General features: G+C 45.2%; 2 protein-coding genes across 2 annotated transcripts; one reads left to right on the forward strand and one right to left on the reverse strand.

Moving 5' to 3' along the window:
• Positions 1–585: 585 nt before the first annotated feature.
• On the forward strand, positions 586–9,233 carry XB5796356.S (uncharacterized XB5796356 S homeolog). The gene is made up of 7 exons (XM_018266081.2): positions 586–669; positions 2,136–2,690; positions 3,232–3,546; positions 4,105–4,422; positions 5,597–5,920; positions 6,249–6,563; positions 8,895–9,233. Exons 1-7 carry the CDS (start codon positions 612–614, stop codon positions 8,909–8,911), a joined length of 1,902 nt encoding a protein of 633 aa, XP_018121570.1. The 5' UTR covers positions 586–611; the 3' UTR covers positions 8,912–9,233.
• Positions 9,234–17,883: 8,650 nt separating this feature from the next.
• On the reverse strand, positions 17,884–24,117 carry LOC108718336 (zinc finger protein 513). The gene is made up of 4 exons (XM_018266082.2): positions 23,367–24,117; positions 22,742–22,870; positions 21,448–22,158; positions 17,884–19,710 (listed from the first exon to the last, which is right to left on the reverse strand). Exons 1-4 carry the CDS (start codon positions 23,404–23,406, stop codon positions 18,920–18,922), a joined length of 1,671 nt encoding a protein of 556 aa, XP_018121571.1. The 5' UTR covers positions 23,407–24,117; the 3' UTR covers positions 17,884–18,919.
• Positions 24,118–26,777: the final 2,660 nt, after the last annotated feature.

The following is a 26,777-nucleotide window of genomic DNA, read 5'->3' on the forward strand; positions in this document are numbered from 1 at the left end:
CTCTGCCTGCCACGACCCGGCCTAATTTGACTCCGCTTTCTGTCTACGCCTTGTACTGCGACCTTCTGCCCAAAAGTCTTTGCTTTTCAGTCGTGCCCCTTTGCTCGTCCAGAACCCTTCGCTTGGCACCTCTCTTATCAAGACCTGGTGGCATCCGGTTAGCCAAGGGCTCCTCCTGAAGTGAAAGGCAGCTGTTAAAGGCAGAAGCAAGAGCCGAGAACAGGGAGCTTAGCATCGGTTATGGATTTAGGGTGCCGACCGTGACAGTTAGACGTCCAAAAAATGTACCAAACCTGGAAGTGCACATGCAGCCAAAGTATTAGAATACTACAGATTCAAAACTGCAATGCAATAAAATATGTGGGAAATGCACCAGAGTAGCAAGTGAGTGTATGGACCCAACTCAAGAGCTTTGTTCTGGAGCCGCTGGAGAAATAGGCTCAGAATTGCTGAAATCTGTGTATTTCTGGGACATATCCATGTTCTCTAATATCCTCTGCTTCTATGGGAGTAACAGGGAAACAGCTGCCCACTGATTCCATCATTTCCTTCCTCTGTTTTATCCCAAAACATCAGAATGTTTGTCATCATTCTGGAACAAACACAGCAACATGAAGCTCCTATTCCTGATATCCCTGCTTTTCCCTCTTATATCAGCAGAACATTCAGGTGGGTGATGTCCTCGTTTGGGGGAACAGGTGCCCAATGGCACCTTGGGGTGGGGCAGTTTGGCCTTAGTTTATTTGAAATATCAGGGTCTATTTTCAATCCAGGCTTTGAGTGAAAGGTGGGAAATAATGAGAACTGTCACAAAACAATTACTGCACTGTTGCCTGGAGATGCCTGGGGCTTATTTACTCGGTAACAAGGAGAGATAAAGAGACTGATGCAAATTAAACCAATGGGTTGACCTCTTTAACCATAAATTAACTAAAATGTAACATTCTAATGTGATTAAAAATACTAGAACCCAAGTTTGAAGTTTGTACATGGAACAATATTAACTGGAATAGGAAGTGTGAGAACAAACTTCATGTTGGTTTGAAAAACATGTGAGGTCACTGAATGAAATCTGATTGGCTGTTGTTGTACAAATTTTGGGGACCCTGGCATTAATACTGTGAGAATGGCAGCAGGTTCAATTTGACAATTGAAAGTCAATAGGTAAAATCTGATTGGCTGTTGGTAGCTCCACCCACTTTGTCTAACCACGAACCACAGTTACCTGGAGACTAACTCTGTAAAGTTTGGGGACCCTGATATTAATATTTAAATTTAAACCAATGAAAGTCTAGAGGTGAAATCTGAATTTTGGAGACCATGGCATTAATACGCATGGCAGCAGGTTCAATTCCTTCATTGAAAGTTAATGGGTGAAATCTGATTGGCTGTTTGTAGCTCTGCCCACTTTTGGGTATCCAACAAATATCGACTTTGGGTTCCTGGGGTTCATTTGAATCATTGTGATTCAAGTTTAGTGAGTGTGGCCTCAACATTGGCAGCAGTTTAAATTTCTCCTTTAAAGTCAATGGGTGAAATTTGATTGGCTGTTGCTGGCTCCTCCAACTTTGGGTCATCCAACCAATGTTGCTGTTTAATTCAGGGTGACCCCATGATTATGTAATTCAAGTTTGGTGAGTGTAGCTTCAAAGCTGCAAGAGTGGCAGCAGTACCCCAAAAAACAGGACAGAATCACACATGGAAAGCACAAGCAACCTGCTTCACTATAGGACAAAGAAGTGTGGAGAGTTAGGGTGTTGTACCCCTAAAACTGTAGGAGAAGAAGCATTTAGAAAATGGGAGGTGCTAAGAATTAGTGGAAGAATAAGTCAAACCAATATGATTTGGGGTAACAGTGTGCTTTGGGGCATATTTAGACTTTGCAGCAAATGTAATTAGCCCAAAAACACTAAACAAGGTGACAATCTGTTTAGGGGTGACAATCCTAAATCATGGAGCCCAAAAGAGGTGGGGCTTAGTGGAAATTACAAGGGATTTGCTGCTGATTATGGGGGTAACTGGGTGTAACTGGTCATAAATGGGACAGGCTTTACTTGATCACTTTTTAACAATGAAATGTTGGGGGGGGGATTTACGACCTTCCCTAAAATCTGCCTTCTCTCCCCAATATGCAGAATGTTCTCATGATGCCCAGAGTTCTGGGCAGATTCTGATCGTGGATGATGGGCATCATTACGGGACCAATGTTCATAACCTCGAAATGGTCTGGAGATTTTCCAAAGCGTTTGCCAACCCTCATTCCGACATTCAGCTTCACATTCCTTCCTATGATGCCGGCAAACTGGGCGAAAACATCCACAACTCTGAAAGCTTAAGGGGAATTGTCTATTTCACCCATGATCATTTCCTTGATGACTATCTAAAGAAAGTTGTCTGGGACTCATTCCACCGGACACAGGACCTTTGGGGAAATAAGCCCCGTGTCCTTGTGATATTCGTATATTGGACTGTAACCGACTCCCTCATATCAGCAGCCACTCACCTGAAAAGACTTGGTATAGAGATATTTGTGGTGAAATATAGAAAACTGAAGGACTATGAGGTAGAAGAGATTGCATCATACCCTGTCGACACCCATGCCTTCTATTGGCAACAGTACAAAGATCCCAATGTCATGTTCTCTGAGCTGGCAGTGTCTATCTGCAGGAGCATCGAGCGCAAGAAGTCAAGTAAGTCTATATATGTAGCCTTCTTAGTGACCACTAGCTTGCTCCCATGAGCAGGAATTTCAGCAGCTCTGATAGGCCATAAAACCCAGTTGGGGAAGAGACTGAGTGGATTCTGTGAGATGGACATTAGGTGGAACATGAATAGTCTGATCTTCTTATTCAGTAGGAAGCCCAGGGAGGGACACAAGCCCAATAGGAGGCTCCCATGAAGGTGGAACATGGATAGTCAGGAGATCATGGAACTCAGTAGGGGAAGAAAGTAGGGCATGGACACAGGGCTCTCCCAAGCAGGAAGTAAAATGAATGGATCAGTACCTTTAATAACCCAAACTTCAGAGGTTCATTGATTACTGACTTAAAGACCCATTTCAGGCTGAAGATGCAAATCGCCATGTTTTTCATTTCAGCACTGAACTGTCATGTAGGCACGGGAAAGTACATTAGTGTGTGAGTGGGTAGATAAGATTCATCAGTGGTTTCGAGGGATGGGTCTTCTTATAAATGTAGATACACACAGGCTGACAATTCTTTCTCCAAGCAGTTCTCTCCCAGGTCCGGCTGGCTGGTGGCAGTGGTCCGTGTGAGGGAAGAGTGGAATTGCTTTACAACCAGACATGGGGTTGGCTGAGTGATGAGAAATGGGGGCGACTCGGTGCTGATGTTATTTGCAGACAGCTTGGCTGTGGACCTTCCATGGCAGCTGTTAAAGGGGACCACTTTGGGCCCGGATCTGGCCATGTTCTGGGAAAGGGGATGTGCAATGGACGTGAACAGGATTTCTCCCAGTGCATTCTGGGAGCCTGGAAAGAGCGTGAGGAGAACCAGAAGAGTGCTGGGGTGATCTGTTTGGCCTCTGGTGAGTATGATGGGCATACAACAGACCTATTGCCCCCAGATAACTTGCTCCTTAGTCCCATGCTAGGACTCCTTAGACTTTCAACCCATACTCTAGATTTCCTTTATCCCTTCCATGTAGATATGGTGATGGCACCAAATTCCCTCATGTGTATTGAAGGGGCAAATGATATGTGCCCATGGGGCCCCTAAGGTCCTGGAGCTTCTCACTGTATGACAGCATCACCTTGGGGTTCAGAAGGGTTATCATTCAATAACAGACCTAAAGCAATCAGCTTCTGGGGGGAATCACTGCAAATAATGTTCATTGGCTCCACATGACCAAACAGCTACTGGTAGAGCCATCTTCCACAGTGGCAAACAACATTCCAGGCTGGGTAGCTCTCAATCATACCTTGTTGCCATATTTGTTGACGCTCTACAAATACATGTTGATCCTGCTCAGGGAGCAGAGATGGGACCCCTTCCAAATTAAAAAATCCATCTCTAGTAATGGTTACCCCAATACTCTTTCTTAGCATTGAGACGTTGATGAACCTCTCTCTCTTGACTCTCACAGGCTTTGGGAATGTGAGACTAGTGAATGGTTCTGCTCTCTGTAATGGAACAGTGGAGGTGACACTGAGTGGCTCCTCTAGAAGAGTCTGTATTTGGGATTTTGCCAGTAGAGAGGCTGCAGTGACCTGTAGGCAAATGGGGTGTGGGCCTCTCATGAAGATCCAAGAAAACCTGGTTGGAGCTGGTGCTGAGGTCCAGATGGTGGAGAAGATACACTGTTCTGGTGGAGAGGCCGAGTTGTCCAAGTGCAGTGTGAGCCTATGGAGAGAGGAGCCCTGTTTCCTTGGTGTTTCTGCTGGAGTTGTCTGCGCTCAGTCCTGTAAGTTATTATGCCCCCCCAACTGATCCCCCAATGTCAGCTGTCCCAGCTCTTAACAGAGGCACTTTCTTCTCTTGGCAGTCCCTTGCCCCAGCCTATACCCTCCAATGGCGCTCTCCTGTTCCACCAGAACCCAAGTGTTTTACTGGGGGGATTCAATCACCTTTAAGTGTTTTTTAGTTAATGTCTGAGCTGTGGTCACTCCAGCCCATTGAGCAAATTCACCCACCCACCTGCTGCCTAAACTCCCTGCAACACCCACCCCACCTTCTTCCTCAACTACCTGCAACACCCACCCCACCTACTTCCTCAACTCCCTGCAACACCCACCCCACCTACTTCCCCAACTCCCTGCAACAGCCAACCCACCTACAGTACTTCCTCAACTCCCTGCAACACCCACCCCACCTACTTCCTCAACTCCCTGTAACACCTGGTGCTTTAACTCTTTGCTACACCCACCTACTTCCTCAACTCCCTGCAACACCCACCCCACCTACTTCCCCAACTCCCTGCAACAGCCAACCCACCTACAGTACTTCCTCAACTCCCTGCAACACCCACCCCACCTACTTCCTCAACTCCCTGTAACACCTGGTGCTTTAACTCTTTGCTACACCCACCTACTTCCTCAACTCCCTGCAACACCCACCACACCTTCTTCCTCAACTCACCTTCACTCACCCCACCTGCTGCTTCAACTCTCTGCTACACCCACCCCACCTACTTCCTCAACTCCCTGCAACATCCACTCCCACCTACTTCCTCAACTCCCTGCAACACCCACCACACCTACTTCCTCAACTCCCTGCTACACTCACCCCCCCTATTTCCTCAACTCCCTGCTACACTCACCTTGTTAAACAGAAATCACTTCAACATTTTTCCACCACTTACACAGAGTTCAACAATATAACAATGTCAAACCTCCACACATCTCCCCTCTAATTTCCAAGCACCCCCAGATGTAACCCCATACTTTAAGCCTCACACGCTTGTCACATGCTGCCCCCCATCCTATGGAAACACTCTATTGTGGGCTGATGTCTGTGTATATGTCTATAATGTCTTGTATTACCCTGGGATGGGCTGTAGGGGATGATGGTGTTTTATAAATAAAATGGAATTGGCTCTTGAGAGGAACAAGTGTAATTCTTCTTCTGGATCATTTTAGCTCCTCCTGAAATGCGATTGGTCGGTGGCAGCAGTGTATGTTCAGGTAAAGTACAGGTGAACTACGGTGGCCGGTGGGGCCCAGTCTGCGCTGATGAATGGGGCACCTTAGAAGAGGTTGTGGTCTGCAGGCAGGTGGGATGTGGGCCGGCTATTGACACAGCTCAGGGCAAGATGCCAAGTCACCCCTCAAGATCATCTCATCATGTCCTGGAGTCAATCTACTGCAATGGGCACGAGTCACAGTTATCCCAGTGTGGCTCCGTGGCACAAACGGGCAAGAACTGTCACGTCCCCCAGGCAGAGGTGCTTTGCTCACAGTCAGGTGAGTCTATAACCAAACTGAGGAAGGAACATTCATATCTATCTATATATTATAGAATTCCTTCTGGACTGGCACGGGGGTTCCCTGCCCATAAGTGAAAGTCTTGCTCTGCTTCTCTCTCCTCTATGGCAAGGGTTTGCCCCAGGGCCACTTATTTTCTCCTTGGAATAAAATCCTGGTGACTCTTCATTCCCCTGTGAGTCATGTGCCACCAGCTCATCTCTTATTAGTGAGGGAGAAAAGGAGATTTAAGCAGCAGCAAAGAAAGTCAATAAGTTATGGAGTTCCATGTGTATGAACTGTGTCTTATCAATTGCTTTCCTTACAGTTATCTCCAAAGTGGCTCTGGTGAATGGTACCACTGCCTGCTCTGGACGGGTGGAGGTTTATTACAAGGAGAAATGGGGTACAGTGTGCGATAAGAATTGGGACCTCACGGATGCTAATGTAGTGTGTAAGGAGCTGGGCTGTGGCACTGCCATCGAGGCTCCAAAGGCTGCACATTTCTCCCCAGGAGACGGACCCATTTGGCTGGAGAAGGTTTTCTGCAATGGCTCAGAGACCCGTCTGTCAGAATGTGGAGCTGTGACCTCTAGAAGGGGCGTCTGTGACCACTCTCAGGATGCCAGTGTTATATGTACAGGTGAGATGCCATATGTACAGGTGAGATGCCAGTGTTATATGTACAGGTGAGATGCCATATGTACAGGTGAGATGCCAGTGTTATATGTACAGGTGAGATGCCATATGTACAGGTGAGATGCCAGTGTTATATGTACAGGTGAGATGCCAGAGTTATATGTACAGGTGAGATGCCAGTGTTATATGTACAGGTGAGATGCCAGTATTATATGTACAGGTGAGATGCCAGTGTTATATGTACAGGTGAGATGCCAGTGTTATATGTACAGGTGAGATGCCAGAGTTATATGTACAGGTGAGATGCCAGTGTTATATGTACAGGTGAGATGCCAGTGTTATATGTACAGGTGAGATGCCAGTGTTATATGTACAGGTGAGATGCCAGCGTTATATGTACAGGTGAGATGCCAGCGTTATATGTACAGGTGAGATGCCAGCGTTATATGTACAGGTGAGAGGCCAGTGTTATATGTAAAGAAGAGGTGCCAGTGTTATATGTATAGGTGAGGTGCCAGTGTTATATGTACAGGTGAGATGCCAGTGTTATATGTACAATTGAGATGCCAGTGTTATATGTAAAGAAGAGATGCCAGTGTCATATGTACAGGTGAGATGCCAGTGTTATATGTACAGGTGAGATGCCAGTGTTATATGTACAGGTGAGATGCCAGAGTTATATGTACAGGTGAGATGCCAGTATTAAATGTACAGGTGAGATGCCAGTATTATATGTACAGGTGAGATGCCAGTGTTATATGTACAGGTGAGATGCCAGTGTTATATGTACAGGTGAGATGCCAGTATTATATGTACAGGTGAGATGCCAGTGTTATATGTACAGGTGAGATGCCATATGTACAGGTGAGATGCCAGTGTTATATGTACAGGTGAGATGCCAGTATTATATGTACAGGTGAGATGCCAGTGTTATATGTACAGGTGAGATGCCAGTGTTATATGTACAGGTGAGATGCCAGTATTATATGTACAGGTGAGATGCCAGTGTTATATGTACAGTGAGATTGCCAATGTACAGGTGAGATGCCAGTATTATATGTACAGGTGAGATGCCAGTTTATGTACAGGTTGGATGCCAGTATTATATGTACAGGTGAGATGCAGTATTATATTACAGGTGAGATGCCAGTATTATATGTACAGGTGAGATGCCAGTGTTATATGTACAGGTGAGATGCCAGTGTTATATGTACAGGTGAGATGCCAGTATTATATGTACAGGTGAGATGCCAGTATTATATGTACAGGTGAGATGCCAGTATTATATGTACAGGTGAGATGCCAGTGTTATATGTACAGGTGAGATGCCAGTGTTATATGTACAGGTGAGATGCCAGTGTTATATGTACAGGTGAGATGCCAGTATTATATGTACAGGTGAGATGCCAGTATTATATGTACAGGTGAGATGCCAGTATTATATGTACAGGTGAGATGCCAGTGTTATATGTACAGGTGAGATGCCAGTGTTATATGTACAGGTGAGATGCCAGTGTTATATGTACAGGTGAGATGCCAGTATTATATGTACAGATGAGATGCCAGTATTATATGTACAGGTGAGATGCCAGTATTATATGTACAGATGAGATGCCAGTATTATATGTACAGGTGAGATGCCAGTATTATATGTACAGGTGAGATGCCAGTATTATATGTACAGATGAGGTACCAGTATTATATGTACAGGTGAGATGCCAGTATTATATGTACAGATGAGATGCCAGTATTATATGTACAGGTGAGATGCCAGTATTATATGTACAGATGAGATGCCAGTATTATATGTACAGGTGAGATGCCAGTATTATATGTACAGATGAGGTACCAGTGATCCTAGACCAGTACCAGTGCCAGATAGGGTTGTTACCTGTTCACGTTTAGACGTCTGAATGTAGCCAATCCCAGACTGCCGTTCCATAGTCCTGCCCCCTCACCCTTGTCCAGACCTTCCACCAAACAAAGGAGCCAGAGGGTCTCGCCATGACATGGTTGCACCCAAAACTAAAACAGGAGGTGCTTATGTGCCCCATACATATAACACAAAGCCCCACAATGAGGGGCTTTAACCTTCACTTATAGAGATATGGAAATGTTCTTAATGTCCCTGTGGCCAACTCTGTACCCACCGCTGCAGGTTTAATGGCACAGGTACAGCCTTATAATATGGTCGGACCTACAGACCATACAGTCTCTTTCCACCCCCCCTAGATCCGAGTGTGTGTGTGGGACAAGAATAAGAGATGAGCATTGGTACAAGTCACAGGGTATCAGTATAATGGCAAATATAATCTCTCTCTTTGTTATTTCCTAGGCCCAGAGCAGCCGTGAGAAGAAATTTGCCTCCCTGGCAGAAGGGGGGACTCACCTGCCAGTCACGTTGCTTTGGCTCTTAGTAATTCTGGGCACCACATTCACTGGCACAAGCGACGGAGCCCTCTCTCCTTCACCCAGAGCCACAGACACCAAAGCACAAGGCTCTTTAACATGTTACTCTTCCCATAATGCAAATCCAACAAACCTGCTTCCCTAACACTGACACATACACCTTCCCACGGCATGTATTTACTCACACCACTACTTGTAATTTTATTTTCTACCGAGTAGTCCCCTCCCTGCTCTGTACTCTGAATAAACAGCACTTTATCCCTCACTTGTATCACTACATTCATTCTCCTTGTGTCTGTGCTGATAAAGGGAATGGAAGGGATCAGTTATGGGGAAAGACAAGTTGGGATTGGTTACACTGGAGAAGAGACAGTTAAGGGGGATATTATCACTATTTAAGGAAGTGTAACTTTACAGAAAGGGGGATAGATACAGGGAACAGACTCCCAGTAGAGGTGGTAGGACTAATACAGTAAAGGAATAGGAGGGAGAGTGAAAGGGAACATAAGGAAGTGATACTTTACAGAAAGGGGGATAGATACAGGGAACAGACTCCCAGCAGGGGTGGTAGGACTAATACAGTAACGGAATAGGAGGGAGAGTGAAAGGGAACATAAGGAAGTGATACTTTACACAAAGGGGGATAGATACAGGGAACAGACTCCGAGCAGGGGTGGTGGGACTAATACAGTAAAGGAATAGGAGGGAGAGTGAAAGGGAACATAAGGAAGTGTTACTTTACAGAAAGGGGGATAGATACAGGGAACAGACTCCGAGCAGGGGTGGTGGGACTAATACAGTAAAGGAATAGGAGGGAGAGTGAAAGGGAACATAAGGAAGTGTTACTTTACAGAAAGGGGGATAGATACAGGGAACAGACTCCCAGCAGGGGTGGTGGGACTAATACAGTAAAGGAATAGGAAGGAGAGTAAAGGGGAATATAAAAGGCACAGGATACACAGCAGATAACATATAAGCTCTGTAGTGTACAATGGGATTCTACACAGCAGTTTGTTTATATCAACTATAGTTGTGTTTCTGAAGCACCATTTTTACCAGTGCTGGGCAACAGTACAATATATTATGATTCCTTTAAATCACTTTAATTTTTTGGTGTTACTGTTCCTTTAATTAGTTTTATCAGCTCCTTTGAAATCCTTTGGGACCAGAAGTGACAGGAAGTACTAATGTGAAACTGGTTCATATTTTAGTTTGGTGCCAGAAAAAACAGAAACCACAGAAAATTCCTTAATTAAAACAATAAGCAAAAAGTATGTGCAGCATGTGCCTGATTCCTTCAGCTCATGTTAAAAATGTACTGTCCCTTTAAGAGGCCACGCAATTCTGTTCACCACTAGGTGTCAGTATAATCCTGTATTGTTTTGAGGGATTCTGTCATGTCTGTTACAAAACGGAGCAGTAAATAGCGCTGCCCCAGCAGAATCCTTTATTAAAATACGTTTTATTAAAATTAGTTTTATAAAAGAGAAAATGTAATTACAATCGTTTCCTGGTTCCTATGAGCAGCCTCCACACCTATGGTTTCCCCCGCCCACTCACCAATGGTAGGATGGAAACAAACTAATGATACCCTTCCTACCGACGTATATAGTACTTCGGAAATCGAAGCGCCGTGAATGCAGTGGCGCAGGCGTTTTTTCATTAAAGCCGGCGGAAGACACAGGGAAATGACTAAATCTCCCCGAATCTCAAGGTGTGCCCTTACCCTTATAGTTACATTTCCCTGGTCACTATGGAAGCTTTCACACCTATGGGTCAATACCATTTTAAACATCAATTTCAGAGTAAACGTGCCAAAAAGAAAATGTATAATACTATCATTGTCTCCAACACTCCAGCCTCCAAAACTGTGTTTCCAAACTTCAAAGGTCTTGGCTGATCTTCACAATTGCACTTTGCATTTATGCCCCACTGGAACATCCGCCTGTAATAATCATGAATACTCAGAGACCTTGCAGCGTGTGCCCTCACATCTCTTCCCCAAGTCAAAAGTGTGTCTATTAGTGGGCCAGAAAGTCCCTCCTTTACTAATCTCAGCACCTCAATCTCCAGGCCTTCAGAGATATCGGACCAGACTCAATTCAGTGAGAATACGTTATCTAGTGGTTTATCATGTGAAAACTGCACGAGATTCAGTTCAATGTATAGGAGGAATATAGCAGACCCCTTCTCAAACTCTGAATCGAAGCATCTGTCACCGTTGCTTCTGCACACGGAAGTCATGAGAAGCCTTGATCTTGCGATTGGTTTGTGACACCATCAAGTCTCCCTCATTACAGGAGAAACCCCTCGTTGTTCAGTTCCCATTCAGGATCGTTCAACTTTATTCTACTTATGAAATGTGCCACCACATTCTGTGTTTCCAGGAACATGGACTGCTGACAAGTTCTGGAGATGGTTTTTTGCCCATTGCACAACTGGTTGAAGCTCTTCCATTAAGCTACAACTGTGTGTTCCACCTTGTTTCTTTATGTAGGCTACTAGATTGCCCATCCTTACCATCAAAGATGATCCCTGCAGCTGACAACTCAAGCACTGTATTGTTTTCCAAAAAACTCTTAACTCCAGAACATTTGCTGGAAGACAGCACTCTTCTTGAGACCATCTTCCTTGAATGCATATTTCCCCTATATGAGCACCCCCATCCCCTAGGGCTGGAGTCTGTTATCAATATTGTCTGAATATCGTTCAGAGTTTGATCCTAGGCTAGATTGAAGCTGGACATCCCATTTACTTCTTCTCCTCTCCACATATTACAATCTTCTGATTCCAATCCTGACTGGAACTCCTCTACTGCCTTAAAAAGTCCTTTGTAGAGGCCTGGTATGCAACCTTGCCCACATTACCATTGGCACTCCTGAATTTAACAGGCCTAAAATCCTGCTCACTTCTTTTGCTGACATAGAATCCTTCCTCAATAGTCTGTGAATTTAGGATCTTATATTTTCTTTCTTCTCTTCTGGCAATGCGATCACTGCCTAAGCCATCAAAAATCTTGCTCCTAAATAAACCAAGTCTTGAATTGGCTCTAGTTGACTCTTCTGAAGGTTTAGTACCCAACCGTGATGTTGTAAAAAGTGCATCACAAAATCCCTGTGATGAATGAGAACTTCTGGGTTTGCTGCCTTGAGCACAATATGTTAGTGTTAGAATATTGTGCTTCCTTAGCTCTGCTATTAAGACTTGAAGCACCTTTGTAAAAACCCTTGGGAAAGTTCTTGTTGCGAGTACTTTTCCCTTGCTCGCCCAGAACCCTCCCCTTGGTCCTCTCACATTAAGACCTGGCGACATCTGAGTACCGGAGGGATCCTCCCGAATGAAAAAGCCGGGACCATGGGTTTGGGATACCTAACGTTACATTACATTGGGCCCAGGAATCAGTTCAGGTCTGGCCACAGCTATCAAGGATAGTCTGGTTAATTTTCCTACACAATCTTCCCTCCACTCCCTTATGCATCTGGCTATCCAGATTGGTAGGAGGCATAGGGGGAAACGCCAGGAGGAGTTGTCCTTGGTTGCTTCTCCTAATAGTTCCCCTGACTTGGCTCCTAAAACCCTTCTTATTGCCCCTAGGCCTTCAGAGTAGCCAATGCAATTGGGTATTACCCATTTGTCTCCTGAGGAAGAGGGTCATAGGTGGCTAATGGGTTATGCCTATACTGTGGGGACAAAGGGCATTTATGTGACACCTGTACCAGGAGGCTGGGAAATGGCAGAAGCGAAGCAGGTCTGGGGAGTCCTGTTTGGGTTATGCCATTTCTACTCCCCTACAAATTCCTTCTTTTCAACTGTTAATCCCGGTCCTCTTAAAATGGGATAAAGATTGCATAGAGTGCCCTGCCTTTTTAGATTCTGGAGCAGCCGGGGTTTTTTTGGATGTCAATTTTGCATGCATGCAAGTCTGAATACTTCACTATGTTATTGGGTAATAATATTGAACGTATTCACTTTTAGGACATTTCGCGCCCACCGACTATAATCTTAGGCCTTCCCTTGTTGAGCAACAAAATTCCTAGGTTGATTGGCTCACTAGTAAGATCCTACAGCAGAGTGCTGGTCGTGAGTCCTCATGTTTAACATCTTCCCATACCCTTGCTGCAACTTCTCTGGAGGGGTTAACTACTTATTATGCCTTTTTTGTGGAGGTTTTTTCAAGGTGGCCAAAACCCTTCCACCACACAGGCCTGTGCTATTGATTTGTCTCCTCCTAAGAGTAGAACTTACCCTCTATCCCTTCCTGAGTCCCAGGCCATGGAGGAGTATATGAAGAAAAACCTGGAGAGAGGGTTTATAAGGCCTTCCTCCTCGTCTGCGGGTACTCGGTTCTTTTTTCTTGAAAAGAAAGATGGGGGAGGGTTAAGGCCTTGCATTGATTATATGGGTCTAAATAAGATTACTGCTGAAAATTGCTACCCCCTGCCCTTAATTTCCAAACTCTTTGACAGGGTTAAAGGCATCACCATATTTTCTAATCTCGATTTGAGGGGCGCTTACAATCTGATTTGAATAAGGGAGGGGGACGAGTGGAAGACAGATTTTAACACTCGGTATGGGCATTATGAATATCTAGTAATGCCTTTTGGCTTATGTAATGCCCCAGCTGTCTCCCATTCTTCGCAATCTCCTAGGTCAGTATGTTGTAGTGTATCTGGATGACATCCTAATATATTCCTCTAATCTAACTGATCATCATCGTCATGTTCAGGAGGTGTTATCTCGGTTGAGACAAAATAAGCTTTATTCTAAGTTAGAAAAGTGTGTTTTTGAAGTCCCCTCCGTACATTTTCTAGGATATATAAGGTCCAAGCCATTCTAGACTGGACGCAACCTCTATCTTTAAGTGTTGTTAAAGGTTCTTAGGGTTCGCCAATTATTATAGACAATTTATTAAGAATTTCTCAACTGTAGGGGCTGTTATCATTGTCCTAGTATTTGGTCTGAAGAGGTAATTAGGGCCTCTGATTAATTGAAAGAAGCATTTATTTTGGCCCCAGTGCTCCAGCATCCGGACTCTACCCTTCCTTTTCTGGTGGAGGTGGATGCTTCTGAAATAGGAACAGGGGTCGTTTTGTCTCAACGACACCCTGTTACCACTAAGATACATCCTTGTACTTTTTTTCTAGGAGGTTCTCTCCTGTAGAGATGAATTATATTGGTAACAGGAAATTATTGGCCATTAAATGGGCCTTTGAGGAATGGAGACATCTTCCAGAGGGCGCTAAACATGTGGTCACAGTCTTTACCGATCATAAAAATCTATTCTGCTAAGCGCCTAAATCCCAGACAGGGCATTGATTTTTACCCGCTTCAATTTTGTTATAATATATAGGCCTGGGGACAAGACTGCTAAATCAGATGCCCTTGTTTCCAGTCCTAAAGAAGAGTCTGTACCAGAAGCTAAAGGAAATGATTGTGGCAGCCCTGAGTCCAGATCTGTTTTCCTCTTTGTCTAAAGTCCAGGTCAGTTCTCCTCCAAATGTGCCTCAAGGCAAACTTTTTGTCCCAGAAAACCTTTGTGAGGCAGTTTTGATTGAATCCCACAATTCTAAGATAGCCGGACATCCAGGCCACAGTAAAACCTGTACTCTTCTATCTCGTCCTCTTTGGTGGCCAACAATGAGACAGGATGTGGGTAAATATGTAGATTCATGCCCAGTTTGTCAACATTCTAAACCTTGATCTAAATCTAAATTTTGGTGGGCTTTTTGGCCACTTATGGTTACTGATTTGTCCTTCTCCTCTGCATACCATCCACAGACAAATGGTCAGACAGAAAGAACAAATCAATCTTTGGAGCAATAACTCAGGTGTTATGTCTCCAATATTCAATCACTCTGGGCAGATTTTCTTCCATGGGCTGAGTTTGCATTCAATAATGCCACTCATGCATCCACTGGAGAATCTCCATTCTTTACTGTTTTGGCTATCATTCTAGAGCATTTTAATTTTCTGGTCTTTCTTCAGATGTTCCTGCTGTTAACTAGTTGGTTGATCACTTTTCTAAGATTTGGCAAGGGGTCCAGGGCTCATTTTTATCAGCAGTAGCTGCCCAAAAGAGAGCCACTGATAAACACCGTAAAATGTCACCATCAGGTTGGTGATAAGGTCTGGTTGTCCTCTAAGACAAAAAAGTTCCTTCCGCCAAGTTATACCCCAAATCCATTGGTCTTTTTTCTGTAACAGAGATCATTAATCCCATTATTGTCAGGCTTGTACTGCCTCCTGAACTTAAGATCTCTAATGCTTTTCATGTTTCTTTGTTAAAGCCTGCCAGAGTCCTCCTCCTCTGATTTCTGTGGAAGGTCAGTCTGAATATAAGGTTCAGAGGGTGGTGGATTCTCGCCTTTCCAGGGGTAAAATACAGTATCTTGTACATTGGAAAGATTGTGGAGAGGTCTTGGGTTCCAGCCACTGATGCTGACCATCTTAAGCGGCAGTTTCAGGCTAGGTTCCATAACAGTTCCATAAATGTTTTCTTGAACTCTGAATAATATCCTCCTGCTAAAGTCTGAAGTACCCAATCTGTTATGGGTTAGGGTGTTTGAAGTTTTCTAGGTAATCCTGAAGTTCGAGCTGTCAATTCTTCAGAATGATTTCTTTGCAAATTTTGCATTTTCTTGCTTGGGCTTCTGTGTCTTGAACAATGTGACTGACCTCCTCTCCATCGAAGTGGCTTACTTTATCCTCTTGATATGGACTTCTGTTCCTTAACAGTCTGTATCTGAAACTCTCCCAAATTCTCTTACTCCAAAGGTAAACTATTCTTCTTGAAAGTCTTGACACAGCCCCATCCACTATTGGCACTTTAATACCTGATCTGCTCCTCTTCCAAAGGGAACGGATAGAACTTGAACCTTTGATGGAGAATTAGCATCCGTCTTGTTCCATTCTTTCACGATGGCCTCCTTGATCACATCATGTATAGGAAACAAAGCCTTCTCTTTCTTAAGAAAGTTAAACATATTGGATGATGATTGTCAAACTTGCACCTTCCCCAGTAAATTGAGTCCTGACTGCCTTTATTAAAGGTTCCACTAGAGATGCCTCAAAAGCAGAATAACGTTCTTCCTGTAGTGTTTCTTCCTCCTCAGAATACTCATTCTCTTCCCAACTTGAAGAGCTCATTCTAGCCTCTCTCTAGAATGCTTTTCTGATTTAAGACCTTCTTTAAATGATTAGTTGCCTGTACAATTCTTATGTTTCTCCTTGCTAGTTCTCTTTCTTGGGGGGGGGGGGGAAGCAAACTAAACAGTAATACAAACACTCTTTTGACTGCCTAAACCCCCAATACAAATGTACTGTAGAGTGACTCACCTCCTACTACTCCTACTCAGCATTGTCTAGGCACTTGATCCTCCATCCCTGTATGGAAAAACAACCTCTGTGAGATTCAATAAAAGAAATCAATGCCAAAAACCTAGCCAAGACCTAACTTGGAGAGAGATGGCACCAGCCTGGTATACAAGCCACAATGCAAATCAGAAGGCTTCTAACTAAAAGTGCCACCTAAACTTCTGGTCTAAGACAACAGCCATGCACATACACTGTCCCTATCACTGGATAACCCAGAGTAAGCAGGGTCCTGGTGAGCCACAAAAGAAAAATACCAGAGCTGAAAAACTCCAAACCTTGTTCTACCCTTGGCAAGGCCAGCAAAAATATGTGGCCTACAGGGGAGGAGTATTGTATAGGTAGGGACGGAATCATATGTTTATTTCCGTCCTATCATTGGTAAGAGGGTGGGGAAAACCCATAAGTGTGGAGGCTGCCATGGTGACCAGGGAAAACAGATTTATAATATTTCATTTTGAAATCTGATGTGGGGCAGACATGTTGTTAGTTTCCCAGGTGACCTCAATCATGTGAATTGTGCTCTGATAAACTTCAGTCTCTCTTACTGCTGTGCTGCGAGTTGGAGTAATATCAACTCCCCCCCCCTCACGTTGCTGATCTATTTAAGCTAAAGTGGTCAGACTTTAAAGTGGTCACACTTTGGTCAGTACTCACTTTAGCTGATGGCTTGAGTGCATCAAGGCAAATACATATTCCCCTCATATAATCCTCACCCTACAATGAATAATACTCTGGGTAGTGAGTGGGTACCAGACCGTGGGGCATATTCTCTTTGGCACAAATGCTTTAATGCTGTGCTGCATCTACAGTACTGTACCTGCAAGGGATCTACCAGACCAGAGATCCCTCATTCCCAAGATGGGAAGCTCCAAGTACTCTTGGCTACAGAAGCTCATTAGTTAGTTCAGGTACATGCTCCCTTTGCCCAGTTATTAAAGGAGACTGGCAGAAACATGAAGAAAAGCGGGGTCCCCAAATATCATCTCTATGGCACTATGCTGAGTAACTATTCATAGCTCTGTATATGATGCCCCTGCATTCCTTTCATGTTCCTCTGGGGTGGGGCTAAAGCTTCTCTGGTGTTGCCTGATTGGCCAAACTGACAGAAACCAGTATTTACAAAGGGCAACTAAAAGCCAGGACACAATACTGGTTAACCCTGGGCATCTATGAGAATTTGGGGGAATACAGGATAAGGACAGGGTTCTGAATTTGCAGTGCTGGGACTAGGGATGTACTAAGTCCAGGATTCAGTTCGGGATTCGGCTTTTTTAACAGAATTCAGGTGAATCCAAGTTCCTGGCCAAACCAAATCCTTAAAATGATGTGACTTTTCATCACAGAAACAAGGAAGTAGAAAACTTTTTAACCACACGCTGTATGTGGTTCTATTTAAACCTTAGATTCAGTTCAGTATTGTGCCAAATCTTTCACAAAGGGTTCGACCAAATCACAAAATAATGGATTCAGTGTGACACAGGGTTAATATACAGTAACTGGGGCACACACAGAGTTCCCAGTACAAAATCAATAGCGTTAAGTCGTTTAGTTGTCTTTTAAATACTGTGCTTCTGAGAATCAGTGAGAATTTAACATTTTCACTGGAACTTCCAATATCAAAACATTCAAACCCAAATAAACTCATTCCAGATAAAGGAACACAGGAACCAATGGATTTGCAGCAATAAATAATTCCCTATTCTTTGTTCATGCAGGTGACACTGTCCCTCTCCGTACAACAATGAAAGGGGCCCCCAATGTCCAGACACTGCAGAAATAAAGTCCCACAGGTAGAGCCCAGCAGGGATACAGGTAAGTGAAAGAGGGGTGTCTGGGATATTGCACTGGAGGGTGAGAGAGAGAGAGGGGAGTCTGGGATATTGCACTGGTGGGTGAGAGAGAGAAAGGGGTGTCTGGGATATTGCACTGGTGGGTGGGACAGAGAGGGGTGTCTGGGATATTGCACTGGAGGGTGGGACAGAGAGGGGTGTCTGGGATATTGCACTGGTGGGTGGGAGAGAGAGGGGTGTCTGGGATATTGCACTGGAGGGTGGGACAGAGAGGGGTGTCTGGGATATTGCACTGGTGCATAGAAGAGAGAGGGGTGTCTGGGATATTGCACTGGTGGGTGGGACAGAGAGGGGTGTCTGGGATATTGCACTGGTGGGTGGGAGAGAGAGGGGTGTCTGGGATATTGCACTGGTGGGTGGGAGAGAGAGGGGTGTCTGGGATATTGCACTGGAGGGTGGGACAGAGAGGGGTGTCTGGGATATTGCACTGGTGGGTGGGACAGAGAGGGGTGTCTGGGATATTGCACTGGTGGGTGGGACAGAGAGGGGTGTCTGGGATATTGCACTGGTGGGTGGGAGAGAGAGGGGTGTCTGGGATATTGCACTGGAGGGTGGGAGAGAGAGAGGGGTGTCTGGGATATTGCACTGGTGGGTGGGAGAGAGAGGGGTGTTTGTGCTGGTGGGTGAGAGAGCAGAGCTGTGGAGTTTGAGTGTGGGGAGAGATGGGTACAGCAATGATGCCCGTTCTCTTCCTTCTGCCCCATTGGCACCCTCTCACCCCCTGGCACTAGTCTATACTGTTAGAGAAACGTTGCACTTTGCTGCAGCGCCTCGGGTGGATCCAGCCCTCCACATTGTGTCCGTGAGTCTTTTGGTGGCGCTTGTAGTTGTCCCAGTGGCCGGTGGTATAGTGGCACTGGGCACAGCGGAAAGGCTTCTCGCCCGTGTGGCGCAGCATGTGGCGCTTGAGGTTCATACTCTGGTTACAGCTATAACTACACAGGCCGCAGCGGAAAGGTTTGTCCCCCGAGTGGATGCGCCCGTGCCGCTTTAAGTTTGCCAGGTTGCCACAGGAGTAGTCACACAGCTGGCACTTGTAGGGCTTCTCGCCCGTGTGCACCCGCTGGTGCCGCTTCAGGTTGTCATAGTGGGCTGAGGCATAGGGGCAAAGTTGGCATTTATACGGCTTCTCCCCACTGTGAGTCTTCATGTGCCGGGACAGATGGTTGGGATAGTGAGTAACAAAGGAACAGATAATACAAGAAAATCCTTTGCCGGGGCTCCCGGGCTCCCCAACTGGGCAACTGCTGCACCCAGAGCACAACTGGCCTTCTGCTGCCCCATCCTCCTCCTCATTATCCCCATCCTGGTGGCAGCCCTCGTCCAGCACCAACCCACACGCCTGGCAGGTAAATGGGAAGAGCAACTCAGGAAGCCCTTCCCCCGGGGCAGAGGGGGGCACAGGAGGTGAGGAGGCGTGGCTCAGGGGTGAGGAGGCGTGGCTCAGGTGGGCGCAGGTTGGCAGAAGGGCATCAGAAAGGTCTCCAGATATCAGGGGAAGAGCAGCGGGTGGAGCATCTAAAATAGAACGAGAACAACAGGAAAATAAGAAACAGCAAGCACATGCCTTTCTGCCTCTGTATCGCCCTACTGTGGGAGGGGCAAACTCCTTTACCCATAGATCCTTGCTGCTCATATCACCTATACACTGAGTGCCTATAAGGGACACCAACTAACCCATACAATATTTAGTGAATAAAGTACCCCTATTGTAAAATATAAGGATATTATAAGATACAGTACCCAGAGTTCCATAACCACATAAGAGCAGAAGGCCAAACTGTACAGGATATTTATGGCTCTTGTATATTATATCCTTATAATACACAAAAGCCATGAATATCTTCTATATTATATCCTTATCATACACAAGCACCATGAATATCCTTTGAATTATATCCTGATAAAAACTGCTTAGTGATGTCATCAGTTATAATCAGTGTTTAGTGATGTCATTTCTGTTACATGACTCACTGAAACGTGTGTATTATAATAAATTAAATACCCTGAAAAATATGAGCATGTAAGGTGTACCTCGGAGTTACATGACCTGTATAAAAGCACTCAGTGTTGCCCTCGTTCCTTTATATGATCATAGAACGCCTCAGTGACTTATAATATACTTATATTTACAATAGGGGGTACTTTATTCACTGTATAAATGGGCTTACTGAGACCAACATACGCTTAGTTGTGTCATGTGTTACAGTTACTGATGTCCCTATGGCCTTGTGCCTTTATATGGTCACAGAACAACCCCTCAGTGACTTCTCTTATCCTTATCATTTACAGTAGGGGGTACATTATCCCTTATAATACATGAGTGATACTCAGAGTTCCCTGTATAACTCAGCCTGCAGCCTTGTGCCTTTATATGGTCACAGAACAACCCCTCAGTGACTTCTCTTATCCTTATCATTTACAGTAGGGGGTACATTATCCCTTATAATACATGAGTGATACTCAGAGTTCCCTGTATAACTCAGTCTTGTGTCTTTATATGGTCACAGAACAACCCCTCAGTGACTTCTAATATCCTTATCATTTACAGTAGGGGGTACATTATCCCTTATAATACATGAGTGATACTCAGAGTTCCCTGTATAACTCAGCCTGCAGCCTTGTGCCTTTATATGGTCACAGAACAACCCCTCAGTGACTTCTAATATCCTTAATCATTTACAGTAGGGGGTACATTATCCCTTATAATACATGAGTGATACTCAGAGTTCCCTGTATAACTCAGCCTGCAGCCTTGTGCCTTTATATGGTCACAGAACAACCCCTCAGTGACTTCTAATATCCTTATCATTTACAGTAGGGGGTACATTATCCCTTATAATACATGAGTGATACTCAGAGTTCCCTGTATAACTCAGCCTGCAGCCTTGTGCCTTTATATGGTCACAGAACAACCCTCCGTGACTTCTAATATCCTTATCATTTACAGTAGGGGGTACATTATCCCTTATAATACATGAGTGATACTCAGAGTTCCCTGTATAACTCAGCCTGCAGCCTTGTGCCTTTATATGGTCACAGAACAACCCCTCCGTGACTTCTAATATCCTTATCATTTACAGTAGGGGGTACATTATCCCTTCAGAAGTCATCCTATAGGTATGTATATGGTTGTGTAATCCCTGGTATCTCCTGAAATAACTATAGTTTACAATAGGGAGTATATTTGCCCCAAGAGGTGGGTACAAGGAGGCAATACATTAGACAGTAGAAATACAGGGATAAAGCTTGAACCTTCTGGGTGTCTCTGTTTAACCTCTTTCTCTTCTTCATCTTCTTCCTCTGCTCCTTCCTCATCTCCCTGGGGAGCCCCCCCACGACGCTGTCTCTCTTGGCCTCTCTGTCGGTGCCCCAGAAGGTGGCGCTTGAGATTGCGGCTCTGGTTGCAGCGATACGGGCACAGGTTACAGGAGTAGGGCTTCTCCTGGGTGTGGACCCGCTGGTGCCTCTTCAGGTTGCCTGGGCTGCTACAGGAGAAGCCGCAGTGGTCACAGCGGAAGGGTTTCTCGCCCGTGTGGGTGCGCAGGTGGCGCTTGAGGTTGACCAGTTGGGCAGAGGCATAGAGGCAGTGGGGGCAGCGGAAGGGCTTCTCACCATTATGAGTCTTCATGTGGCGCTTAAGGTGACTGGAATAGTGGGTGGAGAAGGGGCACAGTTGGCAGGGGAAGAGAATTTGTTCCTTTTGCCCATGGGGAGAGGAGGAGTCTGTGGAGGGGGCGGGAGCATTGGTGGGAGGAGGAGAGCCCCCGGCCGAGGAGGAAGACGTAAGGCAAGGCAAGCAGCCCAGGCAGCGGCCAGAGTCCCCTAAGGTGGTCCCACATGGATAAGGCAGGTCTCCCATCCCCACATCATCAGGGTCACTGTCAGCACTCAGGGGGCGGTACCCCGAATACTCGTCCTCACTCAGGGAGTAGCAGGGGATCTCCATTTTACACACCACTGAATCTGCAGAGAGACACCACATGTAAGTGCCAAGGGCAACAGAATAAAGAGGGGTGGACAGAAGAGGCCCGTGCCCAGTGTGGGAGGGTCTGCCCCTTTCTGCTCATCATTTTCTCCCCCATTACACCCAGACGCCCCCTCTTACTTGCACATGCCAGGTAGCAGGGTGGCAAATAGAAGGCAGCTTTGGACTCACTGGGTCCCTGGCCCGGCACAATCAAAGGTGCCCAAATGCCAGTTTAACCCACAGAGGAAAATCATAACACTTGCTTTGTGGCAGTGCTGTACATATACACAACATGGACTTATGGCTGAGATGTTTAGAAAGAGATCAGTGGGTGGGAGGAATAGTAGAGAAGGGTGGGCATGTCTTGTGCGAGAGGTAATTGGGTGGCAGGTGTACAGACACCTTCCCAAGAGACAGCGGCATGGGGAGTTTATTCCCTAGAGACAGCGGCATGGGGAGTTTATTCCCTAGAGACAGCGGCATGGGGAGAGAGAGCAAATAACAAAACCAATATGAGCAAGAATAAAGGCAAAGTAAAACCCTGGGCTTTGTGAATGAATTCCATAGAAAGTGACAAACCCTCGGAGTCCTTGGAGAAGGAGAGGAGCCGGTCGCTGCTGTTGGAGAACTCCAGCTCATGGCCCAGAAGGAGATCGCTCTCTAGAACGAGACTGCTTGGGTTTGGATCTAATGGGTCCTCACTGCCCCCTGGAAAGAGAGAGAAAGGAGTTTATAGCAAGGCTCAGTTCACGTCTGATTGGATGGCTGTCTGGGCCGGCACTCAGTGTGTGGCTTGTGGGAAACTGTATAAAGGTGCCGTATAAAGTCACTGGGCCTCTCTGTACTTGTAGTGCCAGGGCCCATTGTGCCTCCCAGTCCAGATCTCATTTACAGAGAAGTTGAAGCAGTTAATGATGTCATGTAATGATGTCAGAACATTTTTATAAACATGTGTGCCCCGCCCCCGTTTGAGACAGTGGGAATGAGTATATAGATACAGGCTCTGGGGTTGAGTTTTTGTTGAACTGCACATCACTACTGCCTGACCTGCCCAATCCCACCCCAAGTCCTGGAAGCTGCCATGACAGTGTTTTGGCCCCACCCACTGCTTGAGTCACAGACTGTGAGAATGAAGTGCCAGGCTATAGACACAGGCAGTGAATATACAGTGAATATACATGACAGGAGCGTATACAGCTCTCACATTTCACAGGCTGCGGGTGAGACTGCTTCCTCCTCGGCATGACTACCGCCTCCCCCTTACACCGCTACTTCCGGTCTGTGCCTCGGTACTTCCGGTCCGCAGGACCCCGGGACTAACAAATTCCTCTTCCCACTTATGGAACTGCTGCCTCCGGTGACATCAGCGGCGCACGTGACCTGTCAGCTGTAGTGGGCGGGGCGTCAGATTCCAAGCGGAAGGACTCGGGGATTGGCTTGTGTAGAGTTGGACTGAGGACTGAATTTCCTGTGTCAGACCCGAGTCTCACTGCTCCGCCCATTGTCTGAATCTCTCCTTCCCTGAGTCTCAGTCTGAGTGTGAGTGTGAGTGTGAGTTCAGTGATCCAGGGGCAGATTCCAATTGGCTGATCCATCAGTTGATCCATTTGTCAGTAGGATCTATGGGGAATATAAGTGTAACTGTGTTGTATCTGCCTTTAATGTCACTCAGGGATTCTGCTCAGAAGAGACAAACACATAGATCAACTCATGGATCAGTTACAGGGTCGGCGACCCCTCCCACCCTCCTTGCTGCTTCACAAACACATGGATCAACTCATGGATCAGTTACAGAGTCAGCGACCCCTCCCGCCCTCCTTGCTGCTTCACAAACACATGGATCAACTCATGGATCAGTTACAGGGTCAGCGACCCCAACCGCCCTCCTTGCTGCTTCTCAAACACATAATAAAGGGAAACATCAGACTGATGAAATCTCTGTGTTACACCCGACAGACTGTTATTTTCATTATTCGTTATTTAAGTCAGGGGTCCACAACCTTTTTTACCCGTGAGCCACATTCAATATTAAAAGGAGTTGGGGAGCAACACAAGCAGGAAAAAGTTCCTGGGGTGCCAAATAAGGGCTGTGATTGGCTATTGGGAGCCCCTATGTGGACTGGCGATATAATTAGTCCAGCACCCACTGTTTAGGATAAAACGGCCTTTATTGCTGTAATGCCCTTGGTCCAATAAAGGCCGTTTTATCCTAAACAGTGGGTGCTGGACTAATTTTTTCGCCAGTATTGCCAGTGGGAAGTGGCCATTGGAGGACTTGCACCCAGCCAAAGAAGGGAGTTGAAGTTGTGTGACTACTAATTTGCTATAGCCCCTATGTGGCCTGGCAGCTACAGGAGACTCTACTTGGCACTAGACTTAGTTTTTATACAACTAAAACTTGTCTCCAAACCTGGAATTCAAAAATAATCTCCTGCTTTGAGGCCACTGGGAGCAACATCCGAGGGGTCGGAGAGCAACATGTTCCTCACGAGCTACTGGTTGGGGATCACTGATATAAACACTATCCAAGCACAAGTATCTTATCTGCCATTTCACTGAGCAATACTTTTGTTGTATTTCTGGATTTTGTCTACTCCATACAAACACATAGGAACAAATCGACCAATTGCGTTGCCTGCGCCAGCTCCTTATACAGTTGCACGTTGTTTACTTGTCCTTTAACTAAACTCTTAGTACATTGTCCAATGCTCAATTCTAAACAACTTTCAATGTATAATTTATTTTGTATCGTTTTTCAATTATTTGCTTTTATCTTCTGACTCTTCCCAGTTTTCAAATGGGGGGGGTGTCACTGTCTTTGATGCAAACTGTATGGTTGAATAAGAAGTCGGGGGGCTACTGGTCCAAACCCCTGGCGAGTCTTTCTACACAACTTGTTGCCTCATTGCCAGAGATCCTCTGCCTCCTGGGATTAACCCTAACCTTATCAATCTCTTTCCACAAAGCCCATTTCATGGCTAGAAATGAGGGCGAATTTAACCCGTTTCGCCAAAAAAATGCCGGGAAATGCATTATAGTCTATGGGCGACAAATTTTTTTTTTTTTTTTTGAAACGCATTGGAATCTATGGGCGTCATTTCTGCAGCAAAACACGCCAAAAAACTCACTCGCCTCTAGTCAGGTAACTGGGTTCTAAATTGTGATGCTAATTGCACTGGTTTCTGTGCTGCCATGTAGTAATTATGTGTATTAATTACTAATCAGCCTTATATTGTGACATTTCTATTCTATGTGTACTGTATATTGTGAGTGGCTCCCTAAGCTCAGTAAGTGACAGCAGCACAGAGCATGTGAATCAGTGAATCAGCAGAAAAGAAGATGGGGAGCTACTGGGGCATCTTTGGAGACACAGATCTTTACTGCTAAAGGGCTGTGGTTGCCTTGGGCTGATACAGAAGCACAAAACATCACGTACAACATGATTTATATTTAACCACTAAATATCTCAATATGAATACAGACAATACAACTTTATTGGAGAAAACAGGCCTCAGTGACTTTATTACAACCAGTTTAGCAGTAATAACAATGCTGCCAAGTACAAACTGCCAGTCCACAGAGAGTAGAGATCAGTCAGTGTAGTTCAGCCCTGTGTGGCCCTCATTTAAACGGCTTGTTCACCTTTACATTAACCCTTAGTGTGATGTACAGAGGGATAGTCTGAGCCAATTGCCACTTGCTTTCAGGGTCGGAATAGGCCAGCAGGATACCGGCGAAAAACCCCAGTGGGCCCCAAGCATTTACATTACAGTGTCTTTCACATATGAGTGACATTTTTTGTGCAGGGGGTTGGCGTTTGGGGGTTGGCGTTTGGGAGGTGGCCCCTGGGACTGCCAGTAGGCCCCCCCAATGCACCAGTCCAACCCTAGTTGGTTTTTATTATTTGTGGTTTTAGACCAATAATTCTATATAATTATTAAAAAAAAAAAAAAAGCCAATTGAAGAGTTGCCTAAATCCAGCCACAAATATATTAAAAGTTAAAGGGGAACTAGCACAAAAATAAGAAACTTTGTAAATACAATTAAATATTCTGTATTGTTTCTGAAATAATCAAGTTTATCGTCACTATCCCTCTCTCAGCATCTGTTTCTCTTCATTCTCTCTTCATGCAGCAGTTGGGTGTCAGATATTCACTGACAGATCCAATATATCTTATAGGGGGGGCTCCTTTCCTAGCAGATGTATTAGAGCTCACACTCTATTAAACTCACCAGACATCATGTCTCTCTACATGCAGGATTTGTGCAAAAGGCAGTTATTTTGTTAGATTTTGTTTGTAATGGAATCAGTTATTTGAGTGAGCTCTAATTCATCTGCTAGGAAAGGAGCCCCCCTATAAGATATATTGGATGTAACTGTCAGTGAATATCTGACACCCAACTGCTGCATGAAGAGAGAATGAAGAGAAACAGATGCTGAGAGAGGAATAGTGAAGATAAACTTGATTATTTCAGAAACAATACAGAATATTTAATTGTATTCAGAAAGTTTCTTATTTCAGTGTGCTGAAGCTTATATTCAATTTAAATTTTTGTGATAGTTCCCCTTTAAATGAATGACCTACCCCTTTAAGAGTCAATATTAGAAAAACAG

Source organism: Xenopus laevis, chromosome 5S (assembly GCF_017654675.1).
Source record: "Xenopus laevis strain J_2021 chromosome 5S, Xenopus_laevis_v10.1, whole genome shotgun sequence".
Taxonomy (NCBI): domain Eukaryota; kingdom Metazoa; phylum Chordata; class Amphibia; order Anura; family Pipidae; genus Xenopus; species Xenopus laevis.